The 25,745-nt window shown below is 21.8% G+C and overlaps 1 protein-coding gene across 1 annotated transcript; it reads right to left on the bottom strand.

The window, feature by feature from the left end:
* Positions 1 to 20,766: 20,766 nt before the first annotated feature.
* LOC105367462 (trypsin beta-like) lies at positions 20,767 to 22,622 on the bottom strand. Its single transcript, XM_011506181.1, has 4 exons — positions 22,506 to 22,622; positions 21,656 to 21,981; positions 21,204 to 21,452; positions 20,767 to 20,940 (listed from the first exon to the last, which is right to left on the bottom strand). The coding sequence occupies exons 1-4, from the start codon at positions 22,549 to 22,551 to the stop codon at positions 20,803 to 20,805; spliced, it is 759 nt and encodes a 252-aa protein (XP_011504483.1). The 5' UTR covers positions 22,552 to 22,622; the 3' UTR covers positions 20,767 to 20,802.
* Between the last annotated feature and the right edge of the window lie 3,123 nt (positions 22,623 to 25,745).

Here is a 25,745-nt window from a genome sequence, read left to right as displayed (position 1 = left end):
ATAAATTATGTTATATTTTTTATAATGAATAAAGCCCAATATATAAATATATATATATGGAGGTTACAATTTTTCTTCGATATAATTGAAAAAATTTCGCTTTCATATTAAAACTTACTGTCTACGTCATTCAGATTCTTAAAATCATGCTTCTAAAGTTGGCAAAATAATAGCCTGAAAATAAATAGATTTAGAGTGGAGTAGAAAAAAGCTTACATATAGGCTATAATTTTTCATTTTGTATATTTTCGTTCTACAAAAATAATTATTACATACGAGTTTAAATCAATAAATATTACACAGCGGAAAATTTTTGAAATTATATATATATATTTTTTTGTGTAAAACAAAGTCTATTTTGTTGTAAAAATTTCTGAATATCACCAGTTAACAGAAGTATTGTACAGAACGATCAGTTTTATAAAAATTCTTTTATTTCAGATGAATTTAATCGCTTAATGATTTTTAGCCACAAGAGGTTAAAAATAAAATATAAATAAAATAATTCATAAATCTCATTAAAATGAATAGAAAATATTATCAGCATACACATTTAATAATATTCTATATTTTAGATTATCAATAAACTGTTTTCATTTTTTACTTTGTATGGTATATTCAATGATAACTGTTCCATATAAATTCCATATATATTCAACTCTTTTCTCAATATTATTATTTTATCAGGATTACTTACAATTATATATTTGCATGTATATAAATATTATACAAGTACTTACCAATAATAAATAATGAACAAAGGGAAATTACAATATGATAATCCATTTAGAAGGAAATTAAATAAAATTTAAGTAATTGAACCTCAACACTTGCTTTATATAAGAAATCATAATTCTTTAATATTAATAGGTATAAATCTTATTTCAATATTTATTTCTAATTATTTTGCAGTATAATAGTTAGAGTTATCTATGATATAAATCTCTAATATGAAAAAAAATCAATTACATAAAAATACTCGGAATTATATTTGTAACGAAATATAACTGAACTAATTCCGTATTTAAATAAAATATTGATTCTTAATTTTTTCTTATTTACCTGCATGTTAGTTAATATATATTAACTTATTGTTATGTAAATTGACTTATTTCATATCGAAAGTAGTCACCAGAGTATAAAAGTGTAGGATTTTTATATATTTTAATCAGAACGCAATAAAAGTATGTACAATCAACTTAGTTTACAGTTTAATAATATTTTTCAAACATAAAGTATCACAAATTTGTTATTGAAAAACTTAAAATTTTAATAATAATAGATTAAAAGACATTAAAAATTAATTCAATAATAGTAAATACTAAAATTTATTTACCTTAGATAAAGTAGAATAAAAAAAACAAGTAAAATAAAGTAAATAATAATTTGAAAGCATGAATCTGTAGAAATATACTAACTCAATTGACATAAATTGATAAGTATTTGTTATTAAATAAACGATTTTTCTTTTAAATAATAAATTCATACAAAGTTAAAAAAATAAAGGTATTTTTTATTTAAATAATATACAATATATAATAAACATGTAAGATTTCTGCGAGGATTATTTAAATAAGCAAGATATATCTTGGATTATTGATAATCGATTATCAACAATATTGCTAAATAGAGAAAATAGAAAAAGTAGAATAAAGTAGAATAAGGTGTATATTATTTCAAAAGTTATTTCTTACAAATGAAATAAAAATACTTTTAAACTATAACTATTCATTTTGGGATATAAAATGTCACTATACTATTCATATTGTGTTTCATGAAATTTTTTTTTCATGTGTAAAATAAGCTTACAGGATTAGTAGTAGTTTAAGCATTAAGAATCGCTCGTTTCAAACAACATAACAATTTCCAAAAATAGTACAAAATTTATATAAAGTTCGGTAAGAGTAAAAAGTAAGCAGAGTTTACCCACAATCGACAATTACATATACAAATTACATAAACAGTTCGTACATATGCTTATAATTATTTTTATATTTACTCTTTAATTATATTATATATATGTTACTTGTATTTAAATCAATAGAAAGAAATAGATAATATAAATATAATTATAATTGAATTAATTATATCGATTTCTATTTTACGCTAATAAGTTAGAGTATATGCAGTGGTACAGTACTAGTAGTGAAATACTATTGAGAATTAATAAATGTAATGTAAATATTTTTATAAATATATGCCAAAAATATATATTTATTTCATAATTTTCTTGGTAGTAATTCATTACAATTTAATCGTATAATCAACATAATTTTTACAATAAAATAACGCTAATAAGCAATAAAAAGTTTAATTCAAACGATTGATTTTACCCGTATTTGGAATTATATAAGCTTGCCAATAGAATTTATAAATATAAGATGAATAGTGATTTTATATTTGCTTATCGAATTTTAGATTGAAAAATAGAATCAAATTATGATTGTTTGCGATATTTCCAATGAATTAGCATCATATTAAAATTCTTAGTTAAAATCGTATTCCAATATTTTTAATAGTTTGAAAACAATTTTCGACGTTGTCGCCCATTATTATTCATTTAGAGTTTCATTTTAGATTCACGAGACTAATAGATTAAATCGAAATTGATGTTTGTACATAAAAAAATATTTTCTAGATATACAATTTTATATATAATTCTAAATCCAAATTATGAGTTGAGAAGTGGTGGTTAGTCAAGAGAATGAGATAACCGAAAACGGCGATGTATACACTACAAGCAAGAACGACACGTGCCAGACGAAAAATTGAAAAACTTCAATTTGACAAAGATTAAGACTAAAAACACTGGGTGATTTGCAGGATTTATGAAACATGATTGTGAATATAGAAGATAACCACATCGGCGTAAGAATATTGCAGGGTACATCAGTAATTTGGCGAAATAAAATTGTAAAAATTTAACAAACCAGCCATCGATGGAATGGAATATTGTTTTAAGTTACATAATGCATGTCAGAAATTTTCAATTATTGGGATTTAATATGAACTTGAAGGAGGTGATATACGTGACTTGGCAGTGAGTACGACGATGTTCAATATGTTTCACTGCTGTTTTTAGCTCGACATATAATATCGATTTTATATTAATTATATGTTTAACAAATAAGTTAGTTAAAATATTAATTTCTTTTTTTAATAATTGATATCTTCCGTGGTTATGATATTTTTGTTGTTGCTCAACTATTTCGCACAAAATAGTTAATTCTATAAGTTCCTCCATTTAAGCTTATAAATCTTTCATTTTTTAAATTTATATTATTATATACTTTCATTAAAAATTTTGATTACAATCAGTCCTTTTGCCATAAGCGCATGTAGAAAGCTGATTCGAGTTACATCTTAATATTACAATTATTTTGAAATATTCAATGCACAATAGATTTATCGATGACATTAATAAATTATCATTATTACATTAATATTCATGAATTATCTAAATATTATTACATAATTAATTTCAAAACTCTTTTTAAAAAATTCGAGTGTAATATGGAAAAATAGGAATTTATTAAATCATTTATGAAATTCAAAGAAAATTGGAATAATTTCATTATTATGATTTTAAAATAAAGTTAAAAATTTGTATTTGAACAAACACAAGATTTTATTGCCTTACTAAACGGAGTCTCTTATTCTCAAACAAAGTTAAAAATTTGTATTTGAACAAACGCAAACAAACAAACAAACAAACAAACAAAAACACACGCGTACACACACACACATACACACGCATATATATATATATATATAAATTATTTATTATCACTCCAATAATTCGCATAAGTCCGTGTATATGAAACATTGAGGTAAATACTATTGATTTTTATTAATTAATTTATACTTTAAATTGAATATAAAAAATAAATAATTTTTCGGGTCTCTTCATTAACTTTATTTCTGTATCACATTTCATAACTAATATTTAATAATTTCATTTTATACATAGAATTTTTTACAAGTACTGAGTTAAACGTAGTTTTATATGATTGTGAATACACATATTGAATATAAGTGTTAAGTAAATTCTTTTATATGCTGATTTCTTTGATGAAATTTTAGTTCATTAAAATTAGTATTACAGTTTTTGAATAATTTGTAGTTTAAACTTGTTTAAAATTCGAAATTTACTTAGTGAGATATACATGAGTTGAGTCAAATCTTCATAAAAAATAAGTATATTAATGCTCGTTATATTTTTCCTATTTTTTAGTTGCATTTAGTTGCAAATATTTCCTTTTTAATTGCAATAGATTTTTACTATGTCTGTTAACATTATTTATTTATATATAATTTACATTATTATTGCACATTAGTTACTTTTTCTTGTGTATAATGACGAGTTTTACATATTCTTCTCTTTCATAATTACATTATAAAAATTATTCCAACAGAATTCTAAGCTAATTCTAAAAGTAGAAAAGCTACTTATTATAAATTAATTATTAACAAATATAGAATAATTTTATGCATTGATTACTCTTTTCTATTGTATAGAAAATGCAAATTCCTCAAATACATAAATATTCAGGAATAAAATATAATATACTTAGGTGCTTATATCTACTTTTAAAATATATATTCTCTCTTACTGATACATCACATTTAATGTAATTACTGTTTTTCAGCAAAGTAGCAGGAATTTTACTGAATATAAGTAATTTACTTTATTACATATGATTTACCTACAATATATATTATCTAAAATAATATAAAAAATCGTAACATTTTCACCAATAACTGATTAGGTTATTAATTTATTATAAAAAATAATGTTTTACACCAGGTTATTCCGATATTGAATCAGTTTACAATATCATATAATAATAATAATAATATTAATAATAGGAACAAGAAGAATAAGAAAAATACTATAAGTAAAAATAATAATATATTTTTGGTGTTTTTAACCGTGAATAAATATAGTGAATAATAATTTAAATTAAAGTTATTAAAATGATGCTGCTGCTAATTACTTATAACATAATGAATAAAATGCAAATGTTTGAAGACGTTGATGTGTATATCGGGTGTTTCAATGATCCAGGGTGTACCGTACCCTATAACACCAATTAATATCCCATCTTGGGACACTGGACCTCCACTATCACCCTGTAAGTATTTGATAAATTATTTTTATACATATTTTTTTATGAATCTATTAATAATTTAATTTTAATTTTTTCTTATTACTTAGTTATTACGAAATTACATTTAAATATATGTTTGCACTATTTCACGAACAAATATTTCTAGGTAAAATATTTTCTTTTGTTTTTTTACCGGTTTCATTGCATTGGTATTTACAATTTTCTTAATCTATCTTAGGTATTTCCAAATGGCTACTCATTATTAAATTACTTCTATTCAATTTTTTTAATCTAATAATGTACAGATGTACGCAATGTTTGAATTTAAATGCTAGTTGCATTGATTAGAACGCATTGATAATTTGAATGTGCTATTTATATTTTCATAAGGATAAATTTTTATAAAACATTATCATGTAATTCTAAAAATCTTCTTATTCGTAGGTATATTCAGCTTATGTATTTTAAGCATTTTCTTAAATACTTACAGATAATGCACGACTCGAAATATCTTTTGTACATATACAATCGTCGAGAACTTTATAGGGAAATGTGTCCTGACAGTAAGTTGCATTCAGGACTTGAACCCTTGCTGATAATAAGTGATTTGTAAATTCTCCATCAGGATAAATATTCCTTCCCCAGCCATACAAATAAACATAACTATCTTGGACAACATTTTCTATTGGTAGATTAATTTTATTCTGTTGCCGGTTAAATGAAATAGTTCCAATCACCTAAAAAGAGAATAAGTATTTAATTCATAATTTAGTGTATAAAAATAGAAATTGTTTAAATTTAAATGTTTTAAGCAGATGATAATCCATTTAGAAGGAAATTAAATAAAATTTAAGTAATTGAACCTCAACACTTGCTTTATATAAGAAATCATAATTCTTTAATATTAATAGGTATAAATCTTATTTCAATATTTATTTCTAATTATTTTGCAGTATAATAGTTGGAGTTATCTATGATATAAATCTCTAATATGAATAAAAATTAATGAAACTGAAGAATAACACTTGAGATTATACTTGTCAGGAAAATAGCAGAAATAATTCTATGTTAAGATAAAATATTGATTTTTCATTTTTTCTAATTTACCTTCAAATTAGTCGATACATATTAACTTACTGTTATGTAAATTGACTTATTTCATATCGAAAGTAGTCACCAGAGTATAAAACTGCACGATTCATATATATTTTAATCATAATGCAATAAAAGTTTATAAAATCAACTTAGTTTACTGTTTCATAGTATTTTTCGAACACAAAGTTACACAATGTTTTCTTTACAAATATCAAATTTTAATAATAATAGGTTAAAAAACGCGAAACATCATATAAATAATAGTAAACACGAAAATTTATTTACCTTAGATAAAGTAGTAATAATAAAAAAACAAACAAATTACTGCACCGAATAAATAAATTATGTTATATTTTTTATAATGAATAAAGCCCAATATATAAATATATATATATGGAGGTTACAATTTTTCTTCGATATAATTGAAAAAATTTCGCTTTCATATTAAAACTTACTGTCTACGTCATTCAGATTCTTAAAATCATGCTTCTAAAGTTGGCAAAATAATAGCCTGAAAATAAATAGATTTAGAGTGGAGTAGAAAAAAGCTTACATATAGGCTATAATTTTTCATTTTGTATATTTTCGTTCTACAAAAATAATTATTACATACGAGTTTAAATCAATAAATATTACACAGCGGAAAATTTTTGAAATTATATATATATATTTTTTTGTGTAAAACAAAGTCTATTTTGTTGTAAAAATTTCTGAATATCACCAGTTAACAGAAGTATTGTACAGAACGATCAGTTTTATAAAAATTCTTTTATTTCAGATGAATTTAATCGCTTAATGATTTTTAGCCACAAGAGGTTAAAAATAAAATATAAATAAAATAATTCATAAATCTCATTAAAATGAATAGAAAATATTATCAGCATACACATTTAATAATATTCTATATTTTAGATTATCAATAAACTGTTTTCATTTTTTACTTTGTATGGTATATTCAATGATAACTGTTCCATATAAATTCCATATATATTCAACTCTTTTCTCAATATTATTATTTTATCAGGATTACTTACAATTATATATTTGCATGTATATAAATATTATACAAGTACTTACCAATAATAAATAATGAACAAAGGGAAATTACAATATGATAATCCATTTAGAAGGAAATTAAATAAAATTTAAGTAATTGAACCTCAACACTTGCTTTATATAAGAAATCATAATTCTTTAATATTAATAGGTATAAATCTTATTTCAATATTTATTTCTAATTATTTTGCAGTATAATAGTTAGAGTTATCTATGATATAAATCTCTAATATGAATAAAAATTAATGAAACTGAAGAATAACACTTGAGATTATACTTGTCAGGAAAATAGCAGAAATAATTCTATGTTAAGATAAAATATTGATTTTTCATTTTTTCTAATTTACCTTCAAATTAGTCGATACATATTAACTTACTGTTATGTAAATTGACTTATTTCATATCGAAAGTAGTCACCAGAGTATAAAAGTGTAGGATTTTTATATATTTTAATCAGAACGCAATAAAAGTATGTACAATCAACTTAGTTTACAGTTTAATAATATTTTTCAAACATAAAGTATCACAAATTTGTTATTGAAAAACTTAAAATTTTAATAATAATAGATTAAAAGACATTAAAAATTAATTCAATAATAGTAAATACTAAAATTTATTTACCTTAGATAAAGTAGAATAAAAAAAACAAGTAAAATAAAGTAAATAATAATTTGAAAGCATGAATCTGTAGAAATATACTAACTCAATTGACATAAATTAATAAGTGTTTGTTATTAAATAAACGATTTTTCTTTTAAATAATAAATTCATATAAAGTTAAAAAAATAAAGGTATTTTTTATTTAAATAATATACAATATATAATAAACATGTAAGATTTCTGCGAGGATTATTTAAATAAGCAAGATATATCTTGGATTATTGATAATCGATTATCAACAATATTGCTAAATAGAGAAAATAGAAAAAGTAGAATAAAGTAGAATAAGGTGTATATTATTTCAAAAGTTATTTCTTACAAATGAAATAAAAATACTTTTAAACTATAACTATTCATTTTGGGATATAAAATGTCACTATACTATTCATATTGTGTTTCATGAAATTTTTTTTTCATGTGTAAAATAAGCTTACAGGATTAGTAGTAGTTTAAGCATTAAGAATCGCTCGTTTCAAACAACATAACAATTTCCAAAAATAGTACAAAATTTATATAAAGTTCGGTAAGAGTAAAAAGTAAGCAGAGTTTACCCACAATCGACAATTACATATACAAATTACATAAACAGTTCGTACATATGCTTATAATTATTTTTATATTTACTCTTTAATTATATTATATATATGTTACTTGTATTTATATATTTTACAATAATAAGTAGGAGTATAATTGGTATTTTTTTTTATAAAATACCATTAAAAATTAACACTGTAATATATATATTTTAAGATAATTGCTTTATAGATAAATATTTTGTTGTTGTAATGTATGTATATTATTTATTATATTATAATTTACGTTAGTTTGGTCTACAAAGTATTAAGCTAAATGAGATTTATTTATATTAATTGTTAAATACCTTTAATTAAATGACATAAGCTTACGGGTCCCGTAGCTTTATCTTGTATATTTATTATCTTCCACTTGTGTATGATGTTTTGTTTCATACGTAGAATGTTTTATGATTACATATTATTCCATATGAGTGTGAATAAAAATAATGAATATAATGGACGAGTAAATCATTTTATATGTTGATTTCATTATGAAATCATCTTAAAATTTTCAGTTCGTTAAACTTAGTATTATACATTGTGAATAATTTGTAGTTTAATCTTATTAAAAATTCGAAATTTACTTAGTAAGATATACATGAGTTGAGTCAAATCTTCATAAAAAATAAGTATATTAATGCTCGTTATATTTTTCCTATTTTTTAGTTGCATTTAGTTGCAAATATTTCCTTTTTAATTGCAATAGATTTTTACTATGTCTGTTAACATTATTTATTTATATATAATTTACATTATTATTGCACATTAGTTACTTTTTCTTGTGTATAATGACGAGTTTTACATATTCTTCTCTTTCATAATTACATTATAAAAATTATTCCAACAGAATTCTAAGCTAATTCTAAAAGTAGAAAAGCTACTTATTATAAATTAATTATTAACAAATATAGAATAATTTTATGCATTGATTACTCTTTTCTATTGTATAGAAAATGCAAATTCCTCAAATACATAAATATTCAGGAATAAAATATAATATACTTAGGTGCTTATATCTACTTTTAAAATATATATTCTCTCTTACTGATACATCACATTTAATGTAATTACTGTTTTTCAGCAAAGTAGCAGGAATTTTACTGAATATAAGTAATTTACTTTATTACATATGATTTACCTACAATATATATTATCTAAAATAATATAAAAAATCGTAACATTTTCACCAATAACTGATTAGGTTATTAATTTATTATAAAAAATAATGTTTTACACCAGGTTATTCCGATATTGAATCAGTTTACAATATCATATAATAATAATAATAATATTAATAATAGGAACAAGAAGAATAAGAAAAATACTATAAGTAAAAATAATAATATATTTTTGGTGTTTTTAACCGTGAATAAATATAGTGAATAATAATTTAAATTAAAGTTATTAAAATGATGCTGCTGCTAATTACTTATAACATAATGAATAAAATGCAAATGTTTGAAGACGTTGATGTGTATATCGGGTGTTTCAATGATCCAGGGTGTACCGTACCCTATAACACCAATTAATATCCCATCTTGGGACACTGGACCTCCACTATCACCCTGTAAGTATTTGATAAATTATTTTTATACATATTTTTTTATGAATCTATTAATAATTTAATTTTAATTTTTTCTTATTACTTAGTTATTACGAAATTACATTCAAATATATGTTTGCACTATTTCACGAACAAATATTTCTAGGTAAAATATTTTCTTTTGTTTTTTTACCGGTTTCATTGCATTGGTATTTACAATTTTCTTAATCTATCTTAGGTATTTCCAAATGGCTACTCATTATTAAATTACTTCTATTCAATTTTTTTAATCTAATAATGTACAGATGTACGCAATGTTTGAATTTAAATGCTAGTTGCATTGATTAGAACGCATTGATAATTTGAATGTGCTATTTATATTTTCATAAGGATAAATTTTTATAAAACATTATCATGTAATTCTAAAAATCTTCTTATTCGTAGGTATATTCAGCTTATGTATTTTAAGCATTTTCTTAAATACTTACAGATAATGCACGACTCGAAATATCTTTTGTACATATACAATCGTCGAGAACTTTATAGGGAAATGTGTCCTGACAGTAAGTTGCATTTAGGACTTGAACCCTTGCTGTTTGTAAATTGTTTGAATATTGTCCACCTGGATATACATTCGTTCCCCAGCCATACAAATCAGCATAGCTATTTGCGACAACATTTTCGGTTGGAAGATCAATTTTATTCCGTCGCTGGTTAAATGAAATAGTTCCAATGACCTAGAAAATTAGTAATACTCAAGTTCACATTCGATGTTAGATATTATAATATAATTTTTAAGTGCATTATAATATAATATGTTCGACTGTTTTAATAATTGAAATCAATTCTTTATAATTTTATTATAATATTTCTTTGCGTATGAAATGAAAAATAAAAATTTCAATTTACTGTGACAATTGCAATATCGTTCAGGTTTTCTCGTGTGCCTGTAAATGTTTCGTAATATTCAGGATGCATGTCGATTTTACTTATGAAATATGAATTGCCCCGAGTTTCAGATAATGTTGATATTCCTGCTTTGATTATAACATCTGTTACATCATATACTATATTGTGCATGCAATGTGCCACCGTAATTATATGCTGATTGGTGATAATGGAGCCAGCACAAAAAAAACTTCCTGTCGAACGATATTGAAATGATACAATATAAGGAGCTGATTGTATATTGGTTATCTGCCCATCGATGATCTTTGAATATTTAGCAAATGCATCTGAAATATTCACAATAATGGTTTATGAAAATTTTGTCTCGAATCCTATATAATTCAATTTAAGGAAATCTATTTATTTTTTTTGCATTTAATGATTGATATGAAATAATGCCGTTTAAATGCACTCATTATAATAAAATATGATAATTTATAATGGAATATAATTAGGATTGTTATAAAATTCATATATCTATTAGATATAACGAAATATTATATATTTATATATCACCTGTAATTAGGTTTCGAAATAAAATATGTAAAACAGTAATATACAAATAGATTATATAAATGAATTTATTAATATCCAGAATTTTCAATATTCGTGTCTTTGATTATGATAATTACAATTACGTATAATTATATTTATTTATAATCAGTTTAAGTACTACATTAGATGTCAAAATATTTTTAAGTATATTATTAAGTAATTTATGTATCAACAATACTATGATATCAAGAATAATATCAAATATTTTAACGAATTTATAAAATACGATTCAAATAAATCTGTTTAGAATATTAATCTATTGTATTTTACGAATTGCATGGATGAAATTATGTGTACAATATTATTAGAATTTTTCTTAGAAAGTTAGACATAGAAGAATGAGAGAAAAAGACTGCTTTTAAGACAGAACAGAATTTAAGAATTAAGAAAAAATTATAATTATATTAATTCTTTTCTACTAATAGATATTAAAATCATAAACATCACTTACTAGAAAAATAGAATGTGCAAAAAAATATCACAATTAGTTTTTTCATTCTTAAATCCATAAGTTAAAGTTTGGAAACTAAATTTTATGATTTGCCTTATATAAGAAATTAAAAATTAAAAATTTTTAAATTTATGGAAATCTTATTTCAATATTTATTAAATATTTGATTAAAGACTTTTAGAAAATGTTTAAATACACTTAAGAATAAATACAAAATGTCTTTTTGAGAATGACATATAGTATGATATTTACAATTAGACGTCTGAAAGATCTGAATAAATAGATAAAAAACTTGTAAACTCTTACTTTTTTATTCATATGTTTAATATTAAATCTGAAATAAATATATTGCAGTATTTTTTATCTAATATGACACTTTACATTATAGAATACATTATGCAGTGTTTTTATCTAATTTAAACACTTTACACCGTAGAATTAAAATTCGAAAATTATGTTAAGTATTTGACTTTAAATATTTTAATACTTCACCATTTAAAATATTTTTTTACAAGTAAAATTTTTTATTAGGTTAATTATATCCAAAGAATAATATAAGTATTTAAATCTCAAAATTTCATATTAATCAATGGCAAGAAAATTAGTAAAAAGTAAAAATAAGGAATTATAAAATGAAGCTTAACATTTTTTGTCTCATTATATTAATATTATTTGTCATTATTATAAAGAATATTTTAAGGTATTGTAATTCTAAGTAGATCACCTTAAACGAATAATTAAATTTATTATTATATTTCATAATTAATTGACTAAATAGGACATATTTATTCTTTTAAGTAAACACGATAAAAAATATTTAAATTAATAGCCTTCCATAGTTGATAAATATGTATTATTATTTCATATAAATATCAATATGTATGTGGACTGTTAACGGTTATTTTATCCTGATAAATAATCACACAAAACAAAATTCGTACTAAATTCAAAACAAAATAAAATGATAAACCAAAAGAAAATATGAATCGCATATTTCATAAAATATAATACACGAAATATAATAATTGATAATAGAATAAATACTCTACTTTGCTTCTGTGGGTATTACATTATTTTAAATTAAAAGTACAATGCCAATATATTAATAACAATGATTATCTTAAAATCTAATTTAACTATTATATTAACATTCTTGCAAATTTGGAATTTTTTTTAAATTTTACACTAAATAATAATTACACGTTAATTCTTATAAATGAAAATATTATATAAAATATATATTATATACGTATATATTAAGAGATCCGATAAAGTTAAAAGATATAATAATAATTGCTTATATAGATATTTTTACCTCTTAGAATATTAATTCATTTTTATTTGTAATTTTGTTTATTAATTGTCTATTCAACGAAGTAAGTAAAAAAATCTTGTACCTATAGTTTTGCATAGGAATATAACGAACGAATATAACAATTTTTCTACATTATGTTTATTAATTTACAATATATAAATAAAATAAAATATTGTTAATAGGCAGATAAAAAACGCTTATTAATATTATAAATTATTTATTATATTCAATATAATATATAGAAAATTTATAAATACAAATAGCAAAAAATACGGTTTTAATATAAATAGATAATATTTGAAGGAGCAACGGAAATACTGACCTAATACAATAATAATGGACTATCGTTAATTTTTATATAATTTTTTTATTTAAAATATTTTTAAAAAGTTTTTATGTAATTATCAATTTTATGTAAAATTTATACAGTTTCATCGCTAATTCTTGTCTCCATGTTGTTGACTTAATTGATTTAAGTTAAATGTTGGCTAAGACTGTCAAATGAATTACTGTAATACATTTCCTTCAGTAGTCTGATTACGATTTATTATAGAGTTAATAAAATCCAAATGTTTATAGACGTTAGTGTGTATGTCAGGGCCATCATCAATGAATAAAATACTAAACGAAATTACTCCAAATATTTTATTATTACATGTTAGTGGTCCTCCACTGTCGCCCTGTAAAAAAAATGTGCTTTTTACGGTTTTGTATTACAGTTTTTATCGTATATTTCATTATAATTTTAATACCAAAATATGATTTATCAATATGTCTATATAATATTTCAAAGCACTTGATATTATACTAAATACTAACAAATATTTTTTTGTAAAATATTTTCAAATTCTTTAATCAGATACATATCCCTTCTGAAATATATGTACTTTTCTCTATCATTTATATATATATATAATTTGCATAATTATTTCTCAAAATTTCTACCATCGAATTACTGTCACTACGTCATATTATTTTAATTAGAAGCTGTTAAACATGATGATACCTACCGTTGCTGTACCTCTTCTACTTCGAAATGTGCATATATAATCGTCAAGTATAGAAAATGGTACTTTTTCTTGACAATAAGTTGTATTAAGTACCTTAACCATAGATTTTCGTAATTGATTGGAGTAATGACCATTTACAGCCGCTGTTAAACCCCATCCACACACGTCACAGCTGCTATCGTCGAAAACATTTTCTGTTGGAAGATCAATTTTATTCTGCCGGAGGTTAAATTGTATAGTACCTCTGACCTAAGGAATAAAAATGCTTCAATTAATTAAACTGAAATAAAGAAAATGATAATGGAACAAGATTATTAAATACATTATTTCTTATTAAATTAATTTATTTAATGAATAATAAAATTGAAATTTAGTTTTGAAAATTATCCGATTATATTTCTTATAGGCAAATTCTGATATGAAATTCATGTATATGAAATAAAATTTATTTTAAAAACAATCTATCGCTTAACAATATATATTTTCTTTGAGAAAATAAGAAAACCCAATCATAATTCCAAAAGACAAAAATAAAAATATTTAAGAAATATCGAGTGATTACGTTAAAAAATATTTTACTTACAGTAAGAATAGCAATATCATTTTGCTTTCGTTCGTGTCCTGTCTGTAATCCTCCGAATTCAGGATGTGTATCGATACGCAATATGAAATACGAAGATCTGTGTATACCTAATAACGTCGAACTTCCTGCATGAACCCTCAAGTCTGAAAAATTTATCCGCAAATAATAGACACAATGAGCTGCTGTGAGTACGTGTTGATTACTTATGATTGAACCAGCACATAGAAAGTCATTTGTCGAATAAAATTTTAACGATACGATATGAGGAAACTCGTGTATATCGGTAAATTGACCGCCAATGATTCGTGCATTTTTAGAAAATGAACCTGAAAATTTTTTTAATAATTAATAAGAAAGCATTGATTATTCCTTATATAATCGTATCATATAAATAGACCAAATTATTCATAACAATTTTATTACATTCACGTCATTTGGCACAACAATGAAACTATGAGTTGATTAATTTTGTTATTATTAAGCATATAATGTAAAAAAATTTGTAGAAAATAATTGAATAAATAAGTTTATAAATAAAGTAATATAACATGTTTAAATAATTGCTTTGTATCAAAAATTTTTTCTTTTTAATTACACTAGATATGTTTAAAACCAATGATGACATTATCGAAGTATACATAATAATAATCTACAACAAAATGATAATTATTTTATCGCATTAATTTTTTAAGCTTAATTAATCTGAAGGCATGATGAAAAGTTTCTTATATTATAAGCATTTCTTAAATCAGTTTTGTCGTTATCAATAATTTATTTAATCTAGCTAATATTGTTTATATAATACTAAAACCCCATTAGAGGCTTTTCTCGACAATTTCTATTTGAAATATGATATAATTTTTCATATTTTATGCTTAAAAACGTAAAATTAGAAATACGTATTTGAACTGAAGGAGAAATTAGATGATTAGTCAGTGTACGACAATTTTTTTTAATCTTGTACAAATTAAACGATAAAATAATAAACAAATAGTTTTTTTTTATGGTATATTTAAACGAATGTACTTAGTAGTTAATATTAATCATACCGATCGTGTTATCCAAATTAAAATTAAATTATTTTTTTCTTTATGCGATAAAAAAATAAGTCGTATAAAATGTTCACACGGTCCAGTTAATACACACTAACCATTCATTACAAAATTTATGTAATCATTACAAAATTAAAGACCAGTTACCAGAAATTACTAATATAGAAAATAAAATCAGGAATCGATTCACCATTGCTCAATCTGTAAGTTTATTATTCCAATTAAATATTGCTTAGTACTTTATATTGTAACGTGTTCATTTTATATATCTTATTTCAATATTTGTTTCTCGTTTCTTAAATATCCCACATTTATGTGTGTACAAATGAAAAATAAGGTATTACTAGTATATACAATAAAAAAATCTGAATAAACACTTATAATGTTTTTAATTAAAATTTTTTCTTTGTAAATTATATAATTCATAAATTAGATAATAAGATTAAATAAGTGATAATATCTACTTTTTTCATTATAAATTATGGTATTAATATAAGCATTATTGCAAAAAATAATAATGAACGTATTTTAACAATTTATAGTTAAGAAATGATAATGGTCATAATAAAATATAGAATAGAATGTATATAACAATAACATGTACAGCTAATATTTTTAATATTTCAAGTAATATATTAAAATAACTCACCTATTCTTTATTAGATGTAAATTAATTGTTACGAGAAATTTTTTTCCAATAAAAATTCATAGTTAGCAAGTATAAAACATTAAATTTTATACATATAATTAAGCTTATACAATAAGTAAGTACTTATATATAAGTAAGATAAAATATAAATTTTATTTACTTTTTAAATATAGAGATATACTTTTGATGTACAGTGTTTTCAATTTCTTACATGTTTTACTAAATTGTAATCTTTTAAGTGATTTTCAAACTCTGGAATTTGGAAATAATATATTTTTGTATATAAAAAAAATTTTAGTTGAAAATGAATATTTATCATCTTTGTAAATTTTTTAAAATATACTTTTTTTAATAATTTAGTAAATGACAATAAACTATTACTCTTTCATTTTTGGAGAATTTTTTAATAATCAGAAAAATACATTTTGCATTGAGAAATATCGTGTGTTCTTTTATTGTTAATTTGAGTTTGAATTAGAATTATCTGGACAAGAAATTTGAATAAAAATATAGACTTGGGTGAAAATTATAAATACATGCAATTATTATTTTAAGTTTGTAATATTAAAACAATATGTGTGTCCTTTTTCTTAGTAATACGTACATTTAGCATCTGAATCTACTTAAGGGATTACTGAATTGCTGGTAAAAATTTATTTAGTTACTAATATAATCCATTTCCTCAATATCGTATTCAAACGAATCTTATAATTTTAATCAAAATTTATTATGCAGAGTGTATTTTTGTTTAAATAGTTTTCTTCTACTTTTAAAATATTATAGTTAAAATAAACATGAAAATATTTTTCAACTTTATATAATATTTATGATAAGAAGTAATATTATTGCTGTATAGATTTCTAATTTTGTTAATAGATAAATATAAGTGATTTTAGAGAATATTGTGAAGAAAATAATTCGATATAAGTTGATATGACTGCTAATATTAAAGAGATAATTGATTGATATGAAGGCAAAGACAATATAAAAGCAAACTAGTAAAAAAATTGATAATCTTTCACCTTCCTTCTTTTTCGCCATACCTTCTTATAAAAAATAAAAATATATAAATGTTTGGATTATTAGTAAGACATTTAATTCGAATTTTACAGATTATTATATGGAAATGTTTTATAATAATATATAAGTTTAATTAATTACATTCAAATGTATGTAGTAAATATGTGATTATCATTTATTAAAAATAGTCTAGGTTAATTTTTTGAAATAATTAATTAATAATACCATATAATTATTATTATATCAATTCAATATTGAAATTGATTTAAAATAATTTACCTGAAAACAATTATGGAATACAGAAAATAGGTTAAAATTGATTCCACTATATTATTATTGATAATAACTTTTCAGAAATTAATTATATATATATATGTATTAGATAAATTTTTAATTACTTCATCAAATAAATCTTAATTATAGTTTTAAGATTATATGTAAATATGCGTGGCTTTTGTCATTTTTAATTCTATATACGAATTTACAATTTACCATGAAAAACTTTGTTCAAATTCAATTCATCTTTATATTTAGAAAAATTGAAATAAAAATAGTAGCATTTATACATTTTCAGTCAGAAGTTTATTAATAAAAAGAAATTTATGTAATAAAATATGTTTGACATTTTAGAATGATTTTATCATCAAAATAAAGTGCTATTAAAAACTAAAATTTTTCTATTTTAGACAAAATTTCTACTTCCATCAACTAATAAAAATAAAAGAAAGAGACCACAAGATTCATTAAATATTATATTCGATAAGAGCATATTAATCTTCAATTTTATAAAAAATATTTAAAATGGATTTTTTGACTGCTAACCATTTGTGATTAATTCTTTTAAAATTACATTTTTTCAAATAATTTAATCAAATAATTATAATACTTCAAAAATAAAAATTTTTTAATAAATACCCGAGTTTACAGTGATCGTGCAATATATTTTCTTATTTCAATTATTTTTTCATAAAATATATTAATTTTATCTAAAATTACATATAATATATTAATTTCATAAAATATATTAATTTTATCTAAAATTACATATAATATATGTACTCGAATATTAATTCGAGTCTATACAATAGACTTTAATAGTAAAACTGTTATAAATAAGTAATAAATTATTAATATTAATTGGGATAAACAAATTTTTTGTTATTATTCAACTATTTTGTTTTTTTCGATAACAAATTTCTTTAAAAATCAATTTAAAAAATCATTTTTATTTTTAGTAAGCTTACAGTTTCAGTTCACGTGTCTTTTTTCAATTCAATCAGCCGCACAGTACGTTTTTTCTTATTTCGTATTCCAAAATATTTAAATATTTTCGATTATTTAATTAGTAAGTCGTATATTTAATTTAGTCTCTATGTTTATATTTCTGAATAACATATTTGCTTTATCCATAACAGGTTATAAAGTCATAATCCATAATAAGTTTTAAATTGATAGATAAATTTCTACCATATCTATTATTGAAATTAGAGGTAGTAATGGTTTTAGATATCACTGAAGTAATAATAATGTCATTAACAGTGTATGTATGAAAAGCTAAACATACGATACTAAACAAGATACGATTTATAGTATTTATAGCTTAAATTTAAGTAGTTTGGAACGTACATAATTCAAACAAAATCGTTATAAACTATAGATACAATTACGAAATAAAGTTTTTAGATTATTAATTGCTAATTATATATATGTATATATATATATATATATATATAATTTAGATAATATACAGTTTAGAACTTTTCTAACGAATACAAATCTACGATTTAATAACATTAAATTAAATAAAAAGACAAAAACATACTAAATATAAGATTTTTATTTATTATAATAATTAATATAGACATATTGATATTAATAATAAATTAAAAAATAAATAAATCTCTATATACACTACATGTTGTTATTAGATAGCAAAAAAAATTTTAAATAACCATAATTTTTGTTATTTATTAGTGATAATAATAATAATAATAATAATAATAGGCAATTTTTAAAGTACAAATTTTGGTGAATTTATTTTGAAATTAAATAATTCATAATAATGATAAATAAATAGTAAATACGTGAATAAAACTATGATTTCAGTTTTTATTTTTCAATTTGTAAGTTTATAATTCAAAATCAAAGACTTCCACTTACTTTATATAAGAAGTATGAATTCTCTGAGTAATACAATAATATGAATGAAATATGTGAATTATATAAGAAGTAATATGTTTATTTGTATATATGAATTATTAAAAATAATTATTATATATATATGAATTTAAATATCACGCATTAGATGGTTTTGGAAATTAATTGTTTTAGAGCCTTTTAAAATTTTAGAAAATAATGTATAACTAATATCAATTTTCAACATAATGTTGTAATTAATATTCAAATTATTATTGAAGTAACACGTATTTGAATATGATTTTTAATATCTTTAAATTAATTGTGTTTATAATTTAACTGTGACGAAATCATTAAGCAAGATGCGTCGCAGATGATAAGTATGAGAGAGAAAATAGATAGTAAATATTTACGAATTGACCATCGCAAATCGAAAGCACTGAATTTGAAAAAAGTTGTTAAAAAATTTAGAACAATATCGATCCAATAGAATTCATGGAATTCCAATAGAATCCAATCTGTAGTCGTTTCTTATGTAAGAAAAGAGCATTTTCAGGCTTAAATGACGATTATTTAGGAGAATATAAGAATTTTTAAATAATGATACGCTCTTAAATTAAATTGTTGCATGGTTTGAAGAAATTTCGACATACGAACAATGAGTATTGAATGGATTATTCAATCCTTCTCAAATAATAAATGTATTTAATATTTTCATACTTGTTACTATGCATTTATATTCCTTATAATTTTAGCTGGTAAGCATTGAGAAAGTTATTAATGTTATTAAAAAGTTATTAAAATTATAGTAGAAGAAAAATTTAAAAAAAAAAAGTTGTTTATACTAATAATTATTTCATCGATACAATGCAAATAATATGTTTACTTATTTCTAATCAATGATAAGATTTTGTTGGTTAAGCTATTGTCTTATTTTATTTCAAATTAGTGAGAGTACAGTTAGATCTAAGAGTTGATTGAAAATTCAATAAACAATTGTGTATGAATTATTAAATAATAAATTAAAAATAATGTTGTTAATGTTAGAGGACGGATCTTATGAAATCCAATTGTTGATAGACATTGCTGTGAACATTATAATTATCGTTGAATAATGTACTCCTAAGTGATATAATTCCAACTAATTTTCCATTACTTATCACTGGTCCTCCATCATCACCCTGTGAATATATGAAACACATATTATTCGTACAATATTTGTTTCACTTTCATTTTGAAAAGCATTAAATGATACCTCTATTATATATAACGTTTATTAATTTGTTTCACTTTCATTTTGAAAAGCATTAAATGATACCTCTATAAACGTTTATTAAAAAAAAAAAAAATTTATGCTACACTATTCGTTAGAGTTAAAACTCGTTAGATTAAAATACTTGTTGATTATTATTGTCAATATGTTTAGTTACACGTGAATACTTACTACTTCTGAATTGAATGCCTTCAAGTATGTACAGATTTGTTCGTCATACAAAGCAAAATTGAATACTTGATTACAATGTTCACGAGGAAGAATACTGGATTTATCTTTTCGTAAACTAAATATGGGTACTCCTCTCCTTACTGATGCTAGTCCCCAACCAACTATTGTGACCTTATCACCTATTGTACAATCAGCTGTTGGAAGTGGAATTGCTTGTTGTAATTCACTAAACTGAATAAATCCGATAACCTGACAAAATAAACATTCGTATTAATTTCTCACCGTTTTTTTTGTCTCTTTATTGTCTATTTTTATTTTCATTAAAATTATGCCGTAAAAGCTATATATATATATATATATATATATATATATCTTATAAGTAATAAAATCTTCTGAATAAAATTAACGAATAAGTTCAATGTTGTTATTAAGATTATAATTGATTAACTTACAAATACAATAGCCAAATCATTGCGATAATGATCTTCAGCTGTAAGTATTACATTATAGTTTGGATGGAATTTGACATCTTCCACTGCATACGCGGTACCCTCAACTGCAGACAAACTTGATGATCCAGCAAATACTTTTAGACTAGACCAATTTGATAAAGAATCTTGAACACAATGAGCTACAGTAAGCACGTGCTTTTGACTGATAATAACACCTCCACATAAGTGAATATTATTTATGTGAAACCTTATGGAGACAAGGAAGGGAAAATCGCGTATTTTTGCCGCTTTGCCACCGATAATTCTTGCATTTTTACCAAAAGCACCTGAAACATTTTGAAATAATATTAAAAATAACATTATGATCTATAAGAGATAGTTCACTATCTAGCAAAATTATACAAATATTACAAGCTAAATTTATTTAAGTATTTAGCCATATTTATTTATTATATATTAATCTTATGTTAATGTACTTTAAATAAACCAATATTTTCATATTCTAATTAATTGCATTTTTAAAGAACGCTTTTACATAAATATTCAATATTATTTTTGAGTAAAATTATAATAATAATTCTCTAATGAAAAAAGCCTAACAGGCTTTACTAAAATTCAATTAAATTAAAATAAAATAAGCAAGAATTTAATTGAGATAGTTACATTTGATAATAAATTAAACATACACTCATGAATAAATTTTCTACTATTTCATTAAAAATTAAAGAAGACGATATGTATAACAATAATAATTAAGACAAATTTCCAATTCAACAATATTTCTTCCTACGAACATTTATTATTATTATTTGGCAATTTCAATAGATTGATAGGCAGGAGAATGACTTACCTATAAATAGAAATGTACAAAGTACAGCTATGATTTGTATTCTCATTTTCAGGTCTGTCAATTAACAATTTAAAAGTTGCTACCAGCTTTATATCACATCAAAATTCTATATTAAATTATACATGAATCCTATATAAATATTTACTTAAAGCAAAAGGTTACAGTACTTCATAAATGTCAAAAACTGAATAAAACTAAATAAAAGACAGGGTTTATCCTTCAACATATTTGTATATTTATTATGAGACCTAATGAATAAATATCTGATAAGAATATTTAATTCTGCCAAGTGTATTATACAATTACATTAAAAAATATATAATATAAATAAATCGATCAATTAAAACACTTTGATCAGTTAATTTTATAAAATTTAAAAATCCTCATCATACAATAAATCTAATCTAATGATGTTTATTATTATATATTTGAAATATAATAATATGTGTATAATGTCTTTTATCTCGCATGTAAGTGAAAAATTATTAATTCACTTAAATGTTACTAGAGTAAAGGCATTTTCGTCGTTGTTGCTATATTTAACAGGTAACAACGATTTTTAATTCGAATTCACATTATTATATTTCTGCAATCAAAGTAATTTCAGATAGAATATGTTCTAATAATACCCAAAATTTGCACTTATACATAGTATATTTATTTTTAATTAAGGCTACGTTTATCATTATATTTATACTTTAATGGTATCAATTGTATTGAAGTAGTCAAAATTCATTTAAATATTTCTGTCATTTAAAGATGTTATATTTGTTAATCATTGCAACATCTCATTTGAGCTTCTAATTATCACCTGTTCTACTTTTTATATTTGAGTTTTTAAATAGGAATTAAATCATCCACACATTGCTGGAATAATAGTTACTACTATTAAAATGTTTCTTATTTTATTTTTAATTAACAAGCGGCTTAATCGAAGGACTTTAATTTTTTCCGTTTCATAATTTAGAGATAATTCTATTATTAATAAATTAAGCCATGATTTTTTAAAATCTTGTTAACAGTATTTAATATTCAATTACAGTTTAATTAAATATGAATGTTATAGGTTCTTTGAATTACAGTTACAATTGTAATTTTATCTAACTGGCTTGAAAATAGTCTGTCAATTCGTAAAGTAAGTTATAAATAAATTACTGAATTATAAAATAAAAATCTTAATAACATTGTAGTATAAAGTATTTAAATAATTCTAAAATAATTTAATTTCAATTTTTTTAGCACAGAGTTTTTAAAATTAGTTAAACAAGAATTCATATGACTAATATACTTGATTGTTGTATCGTACTTTGTACATTTATATTAAGCAATAGATTTATTGATAATAGTTGATCCAATAAATATATTTATCGATACAAACTGAGTGTCATTTATTCTATAGATCTGAAATATAGTATGTATTTTGAAAAAGACAATGATTTATCAAATTAATTTTAACTGGCGTAAACAGAGAAACCAATTGGTATGAAAAATATACGATAATGAATATAATTCTTGTTTATAAAATTTATAAGAATAAAAATAAAAAATAGTAAGAAAATTTTTTAATCGACTAAGATAAATACGCAGAATTTCTATTAATTACGGTATTAATTATGTAAATATGAGATTTAAATATTTAATTGAATAATAGAAACAGATAAAAACAGCATATTCTAATATAATAGAAATCCATAAAATTAATTTATAAATGTAATTTCTATAAATAATGCAATATATATATATATATATATATATATATATATATAATAATGGAAATTAATTAGTAGTGCATTGTATTTGTAAATAAGTTTTATAAGCATTTATTGTTTTTATAATTAATTTCATAATTTATAAATATATATAATTAACATATTAATTGAACTCATTATAAAAACGTAAGTAAAATTAGAAAATTACACAACTCTAACCTTTGTATTCGATAATTTCGTAAATATTCATCGAGTATATAATAATAAAATGAGAAAATAATCATTCTATTAGTATTATAAAAGTAAATAGCGTTGCTGAAAATATTTTTTTATAAATTTCATAATTTTCTCTTATAAGATCAATAAAGTAATTGACAAAAATATATATAAAACGGAGAACCTTCAAGTCTATGCAAATACGGCCAGAAAAATTGAGAAAATTTGAATTATTCTGGTAATTATATCGAAATGCATTTTCCAATATAAAGTAAACGAAAGCTATTATTGACCGATAAAAATATATGTCACATCATTAAAAATTACAAAAAAAATAATTTCATCATGCAATAAATATTTAAAGTAATTGGACGGTAAAATATTTTACAATGAAAATGTATATATTATTCTTCCGAATAGGAAAATTCTATATAAAAAATTACAAAAATTCAAACAAAGCCAAGTAATCTACTTAAATCTGAAAACTATTTAATCACAAATAAATATGAAAATTAGTTGCGATATAAACATACTGAATCAATAGTTTTTAGTTAACTATTGGATTATAAGGCAAAGTCAGCTGAATAAACTTAGTAAAATAAATAAGCAAATGATAATATGTAAAAATATAACAAAATTCTCATATCAAAATTCGTATTTGGTAATTTGGATCAATCCAATAGTTAAATAAAATTCTTTATATACGCCAAAAAAATTTTCCATAAAAATTGTCATTGCATTGAATAATGTGAAGTTGCTAATTCATATTGATTTTTATTAATTTCTAATTGGCACTGATACATAAGAATAAAATTTTTCTACGACAATTCAATTACGATAAATTATAATTGGATATAATTGCAAAACAATAAATATACAATATTGAGTAAAACATATTGACACATGATAATGTTTTGAAGAATACACAATAAATTTAATAATTTTCATTTCAATAAAAACAGTTTGAATAAACAGAATACCGGAAAGGATTTTTTTATGTATTTTAATTAAATGATTGCAAATAAAAAATATGATATGTTAATTTTAAATTCAATTGACTGTTTTTATAATCATCAATAGAATATTATTTCAAACAATTTGATCACTAATCAGTTACACACTATCAATTTTTACAATAATTTTATTCAATATTTCTAAAATTAAATCTAAGTTTGAAGATAATACTATTCAAGTAATATCGATAGTTGTTAAGTTTCATTGTTTAGTGAAAATTAAAATGAATCAGTGCGTTCTCAATCACAACTTTAAAATCTTATTAAATGAAATGGTGGTTTTCATTTTAGCGTTAGAAAAA

Source organism: Ceratosolen solmsi, unplaced genomic scaffold (assembly GCF_000503995.2).
Source record: "Ceratosolen solmsi marchali unplaced genomic scaffold, CerSol_1.0 scaffold7, whole genome shotgun sequence".
NCBI classification, from domain to species: Eukaryota; Metazoa; Arthropoda; class Insecta; order Hymenoptera; family Agaonidae; genus Ceratosolen; species Ceratosolen solmsi.
Note: the sequence above shows the minus strand (reverse complement) of the source record. Positions and strands in the feature narration are given on the sequence as shown.